Genomic DNA, 13,991 nt, shown 5'->3' with positions numbered 1-13,991 from the left:
AAGCAACTCACCTGTAACTGTCATTCTGGCTATTATACCTGACTAAAGCAAAAATATCTGCAAATAAGATGTATCGGAAAGCTAAATGATGGCGGAAGCACATTGCTTTAGCGGATCGTTCCAGTGTTCTGCTTTTCTCAAATTAAGCCGACCGCTTAATTTGTCTGACATCCGTTGTCCATGTGAAGGATACGGGTGAAGTGTGATCGGATCATAGATGGTTTGAAGGAGGACGACGCGTCGTCTCCTTCCTGAAATACGATGGTGACGATGTCGTTTCCGATGTGCCTCTTCCTCTCCACCTTTCAGACACACAAAGACAAGAGACGGCAGCCTAAACAAAGATAGAACTAACTTCAAAAATTTTTTTTTTCAGGTGTACAACATACATCTTAATGTCTAACTTGTAAACCTAGGATCCCTTTTGTTTTTTAATCTAGCAGGATTCCTTCCCCCTCCGAGCCTCTAGTCTTGCATCATAACCCAGTATAAACACCACGACTAATTCACGATAATAAAATAATGTCCAGGCAGACGGCATAGAGAAAGAAACACACCAGTCCACAGGCTGAGGTGAAACATCCTGGTGGGATGCGTTTGATCCGCAGCTCCTCTCTGGGGTCACGCAAACCCCAGGATGAGCACAGACTGTTCCCTATTATTGACCCCCAGAGTGTCTGTCCTTTAAGCAAAATCCAATTATGTGTCAGATCTGCGAGCCAGCTGCTCTTTTACATCAGATACATTGGCTTTACATAAAAGAGCAACAATGTATTCTTTATTTATTTCTTTTTGCCTCTAATTATTCGTCTACAGCTGCTTGTCTTTTCCTGGGTTCCTCTCAGAGCAGTTTTATTTTCTTTACTGAAATAACAAAGGTATGAAACACATTCAAAGTTCTCTCCTTTACACAGACCTGCTGCTTGTTCTCCTTAGAGTAGGGCAACATGGTGGAGACGTGGAACATGAGCTCGTGGCCTTGATACACCGTGTAGATGGACTGAAGTCCTGTAGTGTCGTCTGGGGAGACGAAACGGAAATCGAACCACATCGAAATGAAACAGACAAAACCGTGCTTTCGCGTCTCTTTTCTCGTGAGCCGACGCCGACGGTCTTCTCTTACTCTTGGTGTCGAGACCTCCTCGATAGCCTGCCCATCCCTGCAGCGTGACCGTATCACCCAGCAAATTGAGGAACTTGTCGAAGTTCTCGCTCCCCGTCTCTAAAACGAACATAAAAGCCCGTCAACGTGTGCGCTGTGTCACGTCCACAAAGGTTTTCGTTCATTCTGATGTTCTCCATAACACAGTGCGCGGATTGAGCCCCGGGTAATCTGAAACTCCTAAATGAAACCCAATTGCCTGGAGAAATAAACGAATCATTAAAGGCTTTATTCCACCCATGTGTAATGCAAAATTCAGCTGTGTGACAAAAACAGTAAACATTTTAAAATGGCTTGAATGTTTTTGGTAAGGTACAGAAGCATTATGGGCACAAGATTTAAAGAATTAGTTCATTTCTTTTATAGCAAAGCTAATCTAATATGTCACAGGCTAAAGCTACACTAAGCAGAGCTACAATTAAAAAGGCTAAAAGTAGAAAATGGTCCTCAAGCCTCTTTAACCTTTTTAATAAAAAGATATCAAAGGATTTTTTAAAGCCAATATGAATTTTTATTTTTCATGGTTTTTCTAACCTAAAGTGTTCAGATACAGTTTCAATCCAATACTTATGGATGAAACGTCATTCCTGCCGTTGCCACTCAAATAAAGAAAGCATCACAACAAATACACAAAACCCAATGTTAAATTGTCACATTTCATCAAATTAACAAATTACAAACATAAATTGTGCCAATACAGTAAGCGTTTTACCGTTGCTAAACATCTCGTCGTCTGTGAGCTGTCCGTCTCTGGCAAACAGCACACCAAATTTAAAATTGACTGAACCCTATGGGGAAAAAAAGGGACATTATAGCACAGAAAAAAAAACAACTAATATGGACATGTTTGGTAAATAACAGTACGAACGAGCAAACATACCTCCTGTTCCTCCAACACCAGCAGGTCCTGAGGAGAGAGGAAATAAAAAGTGTCATTCATACTAACCAGCACAGAGGTGATAGATGACACAGCCTGAGGACATTATAGAGTTTAGGTGTTGCTGATCAGGCGTGGCGTGAAATGAACCGCCGCTCGGTTTTGGAGCCGGCTGCCGCTCCTGTGTCACTCTCACCTTCTGAATCTCTGGGTTGAGGATCTCCCTGGGGCCTTTCTCAAACCTGTCCATGTTCATTGCACTGTAATCAAGGAAAGATGAGGAGGAAATGAAATATTGGAAGAAGAGCAGGAGAGGGGTGGGGGGGGGGGGGGAAACGAGAGAACAAAAAGCAGGGGATTCAGGAACGACTGAAGGCAAACGGCTCAAAAAGTCATACTGAAAAATGAGAACTGATATGGGGGATTTCTCATCTTAATTTGAACAATTTGAACTTGTTTCAGTTTCACCGGTGATCCTTCCCAGCCTGAGGAATTCATCATTTCCAATCTCCGCTGTCATGCAGCTTCTTATATCCTGTTTCTAGTCTGGCGTTTGCTACCTGAGACACAAGAACTTCTGTTCAAATAGCCAAAACTCCTATTGAAGGAAATATATGGGCCATTCTTGTGAAATGTCGTCTTTGAAACTGAACCGCAATAATGTTCAAGGGCACATCTGGCCCATTTTACGCAATTTAATAGTTATCCTAGAGTAAAAAGTTTAGATTCTGAATCCTTTAGTTTCACATTTATTTCAGTGGCAGAAAAAATAAGAAGAATATGATCAAAAATGTTATTTATTTAAGTAACTTTTAAATTAAAAAGGTTGACATATAAATCAAATGAAGCAGATTCATAACAGACAAATGTGATATATTTCTAATATTTGTTTCTGTTCATTTCTTTACACGATCCAGTGGATTGACAGACAAAGACAGCAGGACGTTACGTCACAAATTATTATTGGGATTAATGTTGCTTTGTAGAGTGCTGTGTCAAGGAATCTTAATGGAAAGTTGAGTGGAAGGAAAAAGTGTTGTGGAAAAGAGAGGAAACGCATTAGCAATAACTTTATCCTTAAGAGGCTTACAAAGCAAAGCTCATTCAAGAGGTTTGCTTCATCGTTCTTTACAATTTTGTTTAATGATTTAAAGTTAAGTTTGACGTTTTATTTATGCTGCCATCATGAATCTTTTTCTATATGTAACTAAACACTGTTTGCCAGTGGAACTCAACTGGTTCACGTGCAGATCATAACCACAACAAAATAGGATTCAATATGAATTAATCAGAAAATATTACTCATACAAATGATTTAAGATCAGTACATTCGTTTTCCTACAAGAGAACGAATTTGATTCACAGCGTGTGGATTCACAGTCTACAAAACGGTTGAAAAGTTGAATATATCACCCTAACCTGCAAATGCTGTATCCTGTATTATGGACCTGCTGCATAAAGTCCAACGTAAATAAAAAGAAAAACTCTGGGAACGTTTTATAATGCAAGGCTGAGGTCTGATGTCTCAGAAGCAATGTACGTGGAACCAGATCTTGAAAAAAAGTAAAATAAAAATTATGTTTGTCTCTCACCTTAAGATGGACTTGACTGATAGTGTTTTAGTCGGACTGTAAGGGAGGCTGATCTTCAAAGTTCCCTGAGTGGATAAGAGTGACAGACATCCAGGATTACAAACCCACATTAGCCACCTCAGTGTCCTTCACCTTCCGGTTTGGAAAGTGTCCATGTTTTAAAAACATGCTTTCCTGCTGCTCCTTGTAGATTTTCCGTGCAAATGAGACGCTCTCCACGACTCTACCCAATAGGTCACCGAAACCACCCGGGCTTTCTCCAATTAAACACAGAATAATTGCAGAGTTGCTCTGTTGCAGGACGACGGCAACACAAACATCCTGTACGAGTTAAAGTCTCGTCAGAAAAGGGACAAATCAATGCGCTCATGCAGCGGAGGTGCGGCACCCTAATCAGGTTCCAGACGAGGCCGCAGAGCAAAATTAGATCCCTGCTGTCCTGGTCATGTAACTGAATCACTAAACAGCAAACACACACCGAGGAACTCGCATCCTACACACACGCTAGGACTCACAGGTGGAACAGCAAGGTCCCAAAACATAGCAGTCTGAGCATCTTTATATTCCTTCAACAATGCATGCAAGAAGAAAATATTTACACAATATTTTGTTTGCTGGAATGCTATTACTTAAAAAAAAAGAGGAGTTTAACTCTGTCCATTTTTGTAAATCATCGGGTCAGCTCACCGTTTTCCTCCAGAGAATGGCTCGGTACTGAGGGACCCGCTGGTTGTTCTGGTCCGAGAGGACGACCGACAGGTAGAAAGGGTTTTTCTCGGCATCTGTGCCCACGTAGTTCTGGTGGACTGAAGGGAGAAAAAGGCGACGCATGGATGCCAGTTACGCACTCGTTGCTTTTAGAAGTGGTCACATTTCTTATATGTTGCAGCTGCAAACTTTAAGGTATTTTTCAGAGAGGAAGAGTCCAAAATTTGAGACGCGTGGCATGAATTTGTATCTGGGTGCGTTACAGTATTAGTTTTCTGCTCTCTTAACAAACCAAATCACAGAACAGCTCACACTAAGTTACACACAGGTAGACTATCTTTAGTTGTGCGACTTCTCAAGGTAAATGATTCCACTACATTTTATTTATGGGTGTCAGAATGAAGTGACCTGAATGCAAATGCATGCCTGTGGAAATAAAAGGAAGAAGAAAAAAAAACACTTTGAAAACCATGTATCCTCTTCCTTCCACTTCACATTGATGGATTATTTTTGTGTTGCTCTATCACATAAAATACTAAAAGGAAAAATGCTCAAATTGTGTTAATAGTTTTGTGAGACATTGTACACGCAAAAACAAAAGCTATTATAATGTCGCCAATACAAGCATACACCCAGTTCTTACTGTCTCGTCTCTGCTGTTCTGTCTTTATCTATTATGATATTTTTACCTTGTCATATATAATATTTCATTAAGTCTTAACCCGGGTTGTTAAACCTTTGAGTCAGACTATTCATGCCTCCTTCTCTGCAGTTGATAATGTCACATCTTTAGAAACAACGCCACGCAAATCTCTGAATCTGGTCAGACTCCAATTCGTTCATTGGCATATTTTGTGTGCACTGTTTTCTTTTGGTTTGGTTTGGAAAAGTCTTTATTTTACGCTTTTTAATCCCAGAAAACAGAAGATTTTTTTTTTTTTTTTTACCAGATCATCAATAAAATGTGAATTCATGCCACTCTGTAAATGCAGGTGCTCCATCACACAGGAAGTGGCTTCTAGTTCGTCATGTGTTGCCGGGCGCAGTGAGCTACGCTCAGGCTGTGAGACACAGATGGCTCAGCTGTGGTCCAAACAGGTCGAGCCAACTTTCTTCAGACGCGGCTCGTTTTGAAACTCCCTATTCCGCAGCCTCATTAGATCCTGAGTGGAGGACAAAATGGATTTTCTTTCTTCGTAGTTTTTTTTTTTTTTTTACATAACTAACTTTCCCTCAGAAGCGTCTGTATCCACCCCAGGTTGTGTAATTTATCTCAACCTTTCAGACGGCTGTGCTCTTTCTGGCTTAAATCGTGGTTAAAGAGCGCAGACTTTTATCTTCTGTTGTGCCACTTGCGTCGCCACCTACACTCTGAGTCGGAGAGCGGGCAGGTTCTTCATGTTAATGAGGACGTTGAAATGACGAGAGTCAGAGAGGTGAAGGAATAGGCGACTAATTTAAATGTTTTTTTTTCTTTCTTTTTTTTACTTTCTCTGCTTTTGCAAGCTTGATGCGTGGAAGGTGATATTATTTTGTCTGACTACTGAGACTGCGCTGCACTTTCTCCACGGGTTTTCTCCATAGGCGGCGTGTGAGATTAGAGTTTAGTTCATCTGGAATGTAGTTTGATTTTAGTTATACAAATGAAGATTGACGCAGCGCAGAGACGAGACTGAATCTATACGATATGAAGCATTTTGTGCACCAGAGAAGACGTTCGAGGGATGATTCGTTTCTGCTGTCTCACCGGCTTTGTCTCGGTCTCACCCCAGGTGTTTCTCTTCTCAGTCGCTTTTTAAAACTGCCTCTTTGAGTAAGCGTGTTTTTTTCATCGGAGCCCCAACGGAGCGCCACTGACCTTTTCCCAAGAAGTACTTAAAGTACCATCTGGTGTGGTACTCTGGATTTTCCAGATGGACGTCCGTTCTCCTCCATGTTCCTGGAGTGTAGTCTGAAGCCTGTTTGTCACACAAACACACACAAACACACACATCGTCATTCTGATGGTCACTCCTTGAATCATAGCAATTCTTTCTCAATACAAGACAGGAAATCAGACTTAAAGAACCAACTGCCTACTATCAAAGTTGAACACTGACTTGTAGAAGCAAAAAGCTTACCAGTTAAAAGCTACGAAGTTATTCTCTGAGACGGTGACGACAATAGACAAAAGCACGGGAGCAAATCCTGTCTGTTTTTTTTTAAGGCTGTATTCTTTAGGCAATGCTTTCTGGGTAATTGAGCAAATCATTGCTGACCACTTGGGGGCACTCATACAGCACTGAACGTTTACCCCAAGATGGTCAATTGACCTTTCCTTCCATTCATCCATTTATTGTCTATATCTGAAGATGGAGGGTGGGTATCTCCAGCAGCCATTGGGCAAAGAGGCGGGGTACAAGCTGGAAAGAGCGACGCAGCGACACACAAGACAAACAAACTCATGCCTAGGAGCAAGTTAGAGAGACCAATCATCATCATAGTCATGATATTTTTATTTGAGGGAGGAAGATGGAGTACCCGGTGAGAACCCACCCACCCACATGGAGAACATGCAAACTCCATGCAGAAACAGCCTCGGCCGGGATTTGAACCCCGGACCGTCTTGCTGCCAGGTTACAAACAACAGCATCACCATGCAGCCACCAAATGGTCCTTAAGTATGAAAGAAACATAAATCATGACAAAAATACGGACCCAGACTATAAAACGTGAGCGCTGGGGGATGTGAGCACACTGAAAGCAACCCTCTCAATTCTAAGACATGGCAACCAGGACTTTATCTTTCAAGTTTCTTGTTATTTAAAGCCACATAAAATCATTTTCCAAACACCAACACACATGGCAAGACTAACGACAACACGTTAGTATTCACAGACGCTCCTATGCACTTTTTTTTAAAATGTTGGACAAAAACTTCAGTGACACGTTTCATTTTTCCAGTCCAAGAGTGCCAAGCTAATTACCTCATTACTTGTCCTGTAGAACATAAGAGGTGAGATATATATATATATATATATATATATAGGAAATGGGCAGAGATTAGTAGAAGAAGAATGTGATGTTATTATTTGTACCTCATCTAATGAGCCGTTCTCCACCCTGAAGCGTCCCGCCCTGTGAATGGCCCCATCTGCATCGCTGGAAATCAGCTGAGAGGGAGACAGAGAAACATGTTTATAATTAAACTTGTGGTCATTTGGGGCTCGTGGCAGGAAAACGCAGAGGTCACCATGCAAACATGGACAAAAACGGGAACCACAGCAGACGCGTCACCGCTCTGTGAAAACAGCATCCAACGTCCTGCAGTACATACAGCGGCAATCCATTTTTCCTTAGTGGAAAATCAACATTTTTACTCTGCTTTGTTCATCTGCAGTTACTCCATGATAAAACTCAACATTCAGCCCTATTGTCCGTCTCTCCCAAACTAACCTGACTGTAGCAGAGAGAGGGCTTTGACTATAAAACTGGGCAGCCAGTGGGCTGAAAGAAACAAGGCAGGACAGAATTAGAGAACATAATGTATCTGTGTAGTTATAAGAATAAGCACGTCTTGTTTCAGACGGTAACATTGTGATAAGGTTTTCAAAAAGGAAGGAAAGAAACAACACAATACGGATGAGAAACAAATTCTGGAAAAACAAATTTTCTTTAAACATTTTTTTCACACTCTTATCAACCTCTGAAAAATATTAAAATCAAATTCCCAGACTGTGTAGGATCTCTGAATCCAATTTTTTTTTTTTTTTTAGCATTTTAGGTCTGTGGTGTGTTTATGATCAATTAGAGAAAAGAAATATGCTGTATTTGAAAGGCTAAACATCTCACATCTCTGAGGGGATGTTTACATGCTGTTAGGACTTATCTCAGAGATGCCATCTGTCTTCTTGGAAACAGTTTTTTTATGATTATTTTTCCATTTTTCCTCAGGTAAGAAATACTTGGAATTGCTAATTTCCCTTGGCAGACTGACACACGTATTAGCTGTGCTGCACAGAAGGCTGCGGCAGCGTCGCAGCAGCCAGTGTTGATTTAAAACGTTGCTTCTATCAACATCTCATCTAATGGAGGACATGAAAAGGGGAAGAGAAGAATCTCAGAGGAAAGTGGGGTGAAATATTCATCCATCTTCTAAAGCTGCTTATCTTTGCAGTGCTGCAGAAGGGCTGGACGGGTCGCCACTTCCCATATATATATTTTATATTTTTATTTTCCAAAGCCCTGCAATTTGTAAAATCTGTAGTACTGTATCTTTAAATAATAATAATAAAAAATACCCCATTTAAGTATTCATTTTAATATTCACATATTAAACTCCAGCTCCCTGATTGATGCCGGGTTGCTAGGTAACGGACTCCCTAATCCCTCGCTTATTCCCCTCCTCTTGACTTTCTCTTTGCTCTTAGCTCTTTGACCCTCCCGACTGTCGAGCACAATTTTGTTCCCATCGCTGACAGAGGTCGCCGCTGAGCCAGTACAAAAAAAAAAAGAGATAAAATAAAAAAGTGATGTGGATCCTTGCACGCACTGTTTGATGCTCGGATGGCAACATCCCTACAGGAAAACGAGAAGGGAGCTTAACTGTAATGCATCATGAAGCTGTCTAAACACCTAATCATGTTTAGTTTATAATCACACACACACACACACACACACCCACACACACACACGCACACACGCACGCACACACACACACACACACACACACACACACACACACATATATATATATAGGAGAGTCAGCTATGATGGACAAACCCCCTCTCAAACTGATTATACTTATAATATATAGATAATTCACACAAACAGACAGAGAAAGATAAAAAATGGGAAAATAATAATGACTGAGGTTGCCTGATGTTTATTCGAAGATGTTTCAACTGAATGAGAAAGTAGCAAATAGTCCAAGTACAAAACATGCATTCAGGTTTTCTTGCTAAGAAACTATCAGATGTTAATGTCAACTACAAATACCACTATTCCAATTATTAATAGTAGAAAAAACAGAACTAAAACTGTTCGACACGCGTGTATCTATTTTTTCTATTTCTTTTCTGAGAAAGAGGAAACTGAATCATCAAGTGTCCCCTCGCACGCATTTAGCTTGTTGACTTTTGGCAGGCAAAAATTTATTTTGCTCAAAATGGAATTGCAAAAGCAACTAAATAAAGATATAGGTAAAGACATAGGTGCTATAATATTACACACATGTAAAAAAGGAATTTGTTCCGTTAGTTTAGTTAAACCATTACAAAGATCACTTAGTTCAGGGGTGTCAAACTCAATTTCACCGAGGGCCACTGCAGCATATTGGCCACCCTCAACGGGCCACATTGACGGTACAAATCAGGAGTGCATCCCTGCTAAAACACCCCAGACAAAAGGTTGACTTCCCTCATTCAGTTCTGTAGAGGCTTATAATGAGTCAATGGTCCAGGTGTGTTAGAGAAGGAATGCATCTAAAGTTACAGATGCTAGCTCTGGAAAACTAGACTTGGGCATCTCATGGTCTCTGAACTAAATGCGTCTTTCTGACCGGGAGCTGACAGCGTGTTGAAGGGTTATGGACCGGACGCTTTGGAGCGTCTGGTTAGGAAGCGCATTACAAACCTTTGGTTGAAATGGCGCGTTAAATTCAAGTTTCCATTACAGACCAGAGAAAACTAAAGAGAATGCAACGTTGTGTTAATCCATTTCAGGAGCAGGCAGCGGATTTAACAAATGGAGCCTTCTTGGTTCACGTTACACAGGAGAGCGGCGCTCTGGAGGAGCTGCAGACGTAACATCTGTCCGTTTCGGAGAAGCGAAACCACGCAAAAAAAAAAAAAAAAAAATCACAGGGTAAAACACTCACAGAGTTCAGTTGATCTGTTTGGATCAGACAGATCCAACTGACTGATGAATTAGTGCAGATTTTTCTGCAGATGGGAACCAGGAGGAAGTGCGTTCAGACCCCAGCGGGTGAAGTGATGCTAATTTAAGTGAAGTCGCTTAATTTAATTTATTAAAAGTTATTGGGGCCTCGGTCAGTGGTTTTTGACACTACGGAGAAAAATGTAGATACATTTATCTGCTTAATTTGTGATGGGATCTGGATTCACGGTGAATATTAATTAAACCGCATAAAATGCGACTAAATAGCCGATGTTACTATGATTGTAATTTCACGGATAAAAATAGTACATGACCGATTTTTTTTATGTTGTCGGTCAAGATAACGGATAACAAAAAAAGTCTAGCGCGACCTGCCGCCCTGACACCAACTCACACATCTTCATTCACAGTATTACTTGTAAATCGATGTTTCTTTTCTTGGACGTTTTGATGCTAGCTTGTTGAAGCGTCAGTTTTATTCGCTGGAAAAATCAATAAGCAGCTTGAGGTGACTCTGGTGCTCTCTAGTGGCGAGAAGTCGTAATGTTGGCTGGTAATAATCGGAATGCATTATGGGAGATGTAGTTTGTAGTCAATTCGTGCTCAAAACCTATTTTAAGTCAATCATCGGCCTATAAAATGACATGGCGGGCCACATGTGGCCCGCGGGCCTTGAGTTTGACACATGTGACTTAGTTAGACAACATATACAGTAGTTGATTCAGCTAATTGCATTGTTCATTTTGTTAGCAAATTGGCACCGATCCCTCAAGCAAGCAGGAGGGAACAGCGGAAAGAAAAACTCCCTTGTATCAGGAAGAGTGAAAAAAAAATCTACCTTGGCAGCCATACTGGATATTTTGATGTTTATCTTCAAGAGGAACTACCAACTTTACAGGATTCCCCCCCACCCAGATTAGAACTAGGAAATTCCAAATTTCAAGTAGAAATGGGCCACATGATTAAAAATCACTGCTCTTCTACACAAGTAACTTTCAAAAACATACAAAATTACTTTCTCTGACCTGCAGAAAAACAATATTTTCAATAAAATTCGTTAATCATAGCAGTCGTGAACCTAACGTCCAAACGTGACTACCAAGTAAGACCTGCTGAGCATGTCGTTAAGGTTAAAAAAGCTAGAAAAACATGTTTGTTTTCTTTTGTTTCGCATGCAGGAGCATGAAAATATCCCCCCGAACTCCTCTCTCAACAAACGATCCAAACCCCTCGCTGAAATGCATCACTTTAAAGCGGTGTGTCGCGGGACAAAAAGATGGGAGTGCCGTGCTCAAGTGCATGAACAATGACTTATTTTGCATCTATGTGATGTTTTCGCTTTGAGGCCGTGTACACGAGCGGAGCAGTAGCCGCTTTTTCTCCCCGAGGTCCATAATGAGACAATAAAATCCCACAGATTGAGAGCCGGGCCTGTTTACAGCAGGTGTGAAGCTCTGATAAACGACAGAGAGGTTTTCTCTGAAATAATTAGCTGCGTCTTCCAAGAAGCCGCACACTCTTGCTGCCGGATGCATATTAATACGGGTGGAAACAAATAAATTCCCAGCGTGGCGGTATGCGACTGTTTGCCTGCGTTCACGGGTGGTTCGATGGGCTTTGCTATTGACATCCAAATGCGTGTGCGTGTGTGTGTGTGTGTTTGTGCGTGTGTGCGGAAATGGGGAAGTCAATTCTGATGCTGAAGGCCTCCATCTCCTTCCATTTCTCTCGCCTCCTGCAACATGAAGCATCCACCAGCAGCATAATGGAGGGGAACCCGGTGCAGCATTCAGACAAAGCCAGGTGGCGCCTCCCCTGTGTGTGTGTGTGTGTGTGCGTGCGTGCGTGTGTGTGTGTGTGTGTGTGTGCAGGCTGCACACATGGGAAAAACATTCAGTGTGCATTCGGGCCAGCGTGTTGAGCTGTAGCATTCGCATGGTCTGTATTGGGGGAGTTTCAAAAGTGAAAAATGTCAGGAGAAAAGAGGGATTAAGTGCTCTAGGAAGTCTGCGTGGGGGTCTACGCACCCACATGCATCACACAGACTCTGCTTCTAAATCTTAACAGAAGAGTTGCCAAGGAGGAGAGAGCTGCACTCCAACGAGTCTCTTTGGGCTGAAGGAGGCAACGAAGAGGCAACAGGGGAGAAGAGGGGGGCCTGTTATGGTTTTACACTTTAACAAACAGCCTATAAAACTCCTCAGTGTATCAGGGGAGAGAAGCGGCAGCAGGAAGGGGCAAGGGGGTAAAAAAAAAAATAAGGAAAAGAGGCACAGACTGTGGATTGCAAAAGGCCCTGTGCCCCAATAAAAATGATCAAAATGAGGTGATAACTAACTATTTTTAATCATGAATACCTTTAATGTGCAATTCAACTAAAAAAAGTTGCAGTTTCAGCATTCAGTCTGTCAGCGGCCAACATCTGCTTCACAAATGTTCAGGTGATTCATTTCTTAACTCTGGCTAGAGTTTAAGTTTCCTCTCTCAAATGTAAGTTTCTTGCACTTGCTGTGATGATGAAGAATAAAACTCCTCATTCTCAACTCTTTAGCTGAAGGTTTTTTTTAGTCCAACTGGCTTGCAGTTTTACCTGATTATGATTTCACAATAATCTAAAAATCAAAGCTGGATGCTGCCACCACTGTGTTTCCCTAAGAGCATTGTGTCCTTTTTGTTTGTTGACGTCAAACTTCAACTAAAAAAGTTTCATTTTGGTTTCATCAAACCACGAAACATCCTCACACAAAGACCTTACAGATTTAAGGAAATATTTTCTTTGATAGAGATAGAGATCCTGTTTAACAGCTTCACTCAGTCGACCAAACTCATGGAGAAACATTGAGTGTTTGCTACTTTTTGAATAATGGGAAAAAAAAAAAGCCTGATGGCGTCCATGGAGATTGTTTTCATCGTGGGTTTCCATCCATTTTAGAAAAACAGTTATTCCATAGTTTCTGTTGTCCTGACTGATACTTTTGCACAAAAGACCATTTTAATCCTTCTGCAAAGACTAGTTTCAGCTGCGAAACGCAAACTGTCTGGGAAATTTAGCAAGAAGAGCCAAACTTAATTTCAGATCAATAAAAGAAAATTAAATTGAATTCATAAACCTCAAGATTGCACCTTTTCATTTGCTGAGGTACTTTTATTTTAACCATTTTAACTCGTGTGTACAGACTTCCTGTAACAAATTTAAAACTTAAACCATCTTGATGGGCCCATCCATGAAAGAAGGGCAAAACTAAAGCAAATATGACCAAAACCTAAGAAAACAAACCTGTACTAAAGTCAAACTCGATAAAGTAGAATGCACAAACAAATAGCAGAGACCCTACTAGCTTAAAGACAGACCACATGCATACTATCACCCAATTTAAGCAGCTTCAATTTTCACGTGCAATAGGAACATTTTACAAACAGAATCAAATTTAAAACACATTTGTTTTTTCACGGTTAAGCTATCAAATCAATATCTTCCTATCCACTGATAGATAATTGGGTCTCATTATTGGGCTTGTTCATGCACACTCACAACCCTCGAAGAGCGGGAGGCAGCTGAGCAGGAGTGGAAGGGAGGAGATGGAGGGGGGAAGAAGAGAGCCAGGTGCACAGGCAGAGATGGGCAAAAAAAATAAAATAATAATAATAAAGAATGTAGGATCAGGATGTGGGAAGAAATGAAAATTAGAAGGGGAAATTAAAATAAATAAAGCACTTCATTGAAAAAGGCATTTAAGAGTAAGAAGGAGGAGAAGCAGCATAATAAAAAGTTTTT

The 13,991-nt window shown here is 41.0% G+C and overlaps 1 protein-coding gene across 5 annotated transcripts in view; it reads right to left on the bottom strand.

Annotated features, from left to right (window-relative positions):
• The window catches only part of garnl3 (GTPase activating Rap/RanGAP domain like 3), an 80,777-nt gene that overhangs the window by 18,907 nt on the left and 47,879 nt on the right, over nucleotides 1-13,991 (bottom strand). For all 5 annotated transcript variants that reach the window (XM_088010847.1, XM_088010850.1, XM_088010848.1 and 2 more), the window contains exons 3-13: nucleotides 7,417-7,491; nucleotides 6,198-6,297; nucleotides 4,319-4,437; nucleotides 3,632-3,696; nucleotides 2,236-2,299; nucleotides 2,043-2,069; nucleotides 1,875-1,950; nucleotides 1,124-1,222; nucleotides 917-1,020; nucleotides 194-302; nucleotides 12-57 (exon numbers count right to left, since the gene is read on the bottom strand). In XM_088010847.1, the coding sequence (XP_087866973.1) occupies nucleotides 12-57; nucleotides 194-302; nucleotides 917-1,020; nucleotides 1,124-1,222; nucleotides 1,875-1,950; nucleotides 2,043-2,069; nucleotides 2,236-2,299; nucleotides 3,632-3,696; nucleotides 4,319-4,437; nucleotides 6,198-6,297; nucleotides 7,417-7,491 (884 nt within the window). The remainder of the gene's footprint in view (nucleotides 1-11; nucleotides 58-193; nucleotides 303-916; nucleotides 1,021-1,123; nucleotides 1,223-1,874; nucleotides 1,951-2,042; nucleotides 2,070-2,235; nucleotides 2,300-3,631; nucleotides 3,697-4,318; nucleotides 4,438-6,197; nucleotides 6,298-7,416; nucleotides 7,492-13,991) is intronic.

This window comes from Poecilia mexicana, unplaced genomic scaffold (genome assembly GCF_051168715.1).
Source record: "Poecilia mexicana isolate PSO_F unplaced genomic scaffold, ASM5116871v1 scaffold_12, whole genome shotgun sequence".
Taxonomy (NCBI): Eukaryota; Metazoa; Chordata; class Actinopteri; order Cyprinodontiformes; family Poeciliidae; genus Poecilia; species Poecilia mexicana.
Note: the sequence above shows the minus strand (reverse complement) of the source record. Positions and strands in the feature narration are given on the sequence as shown.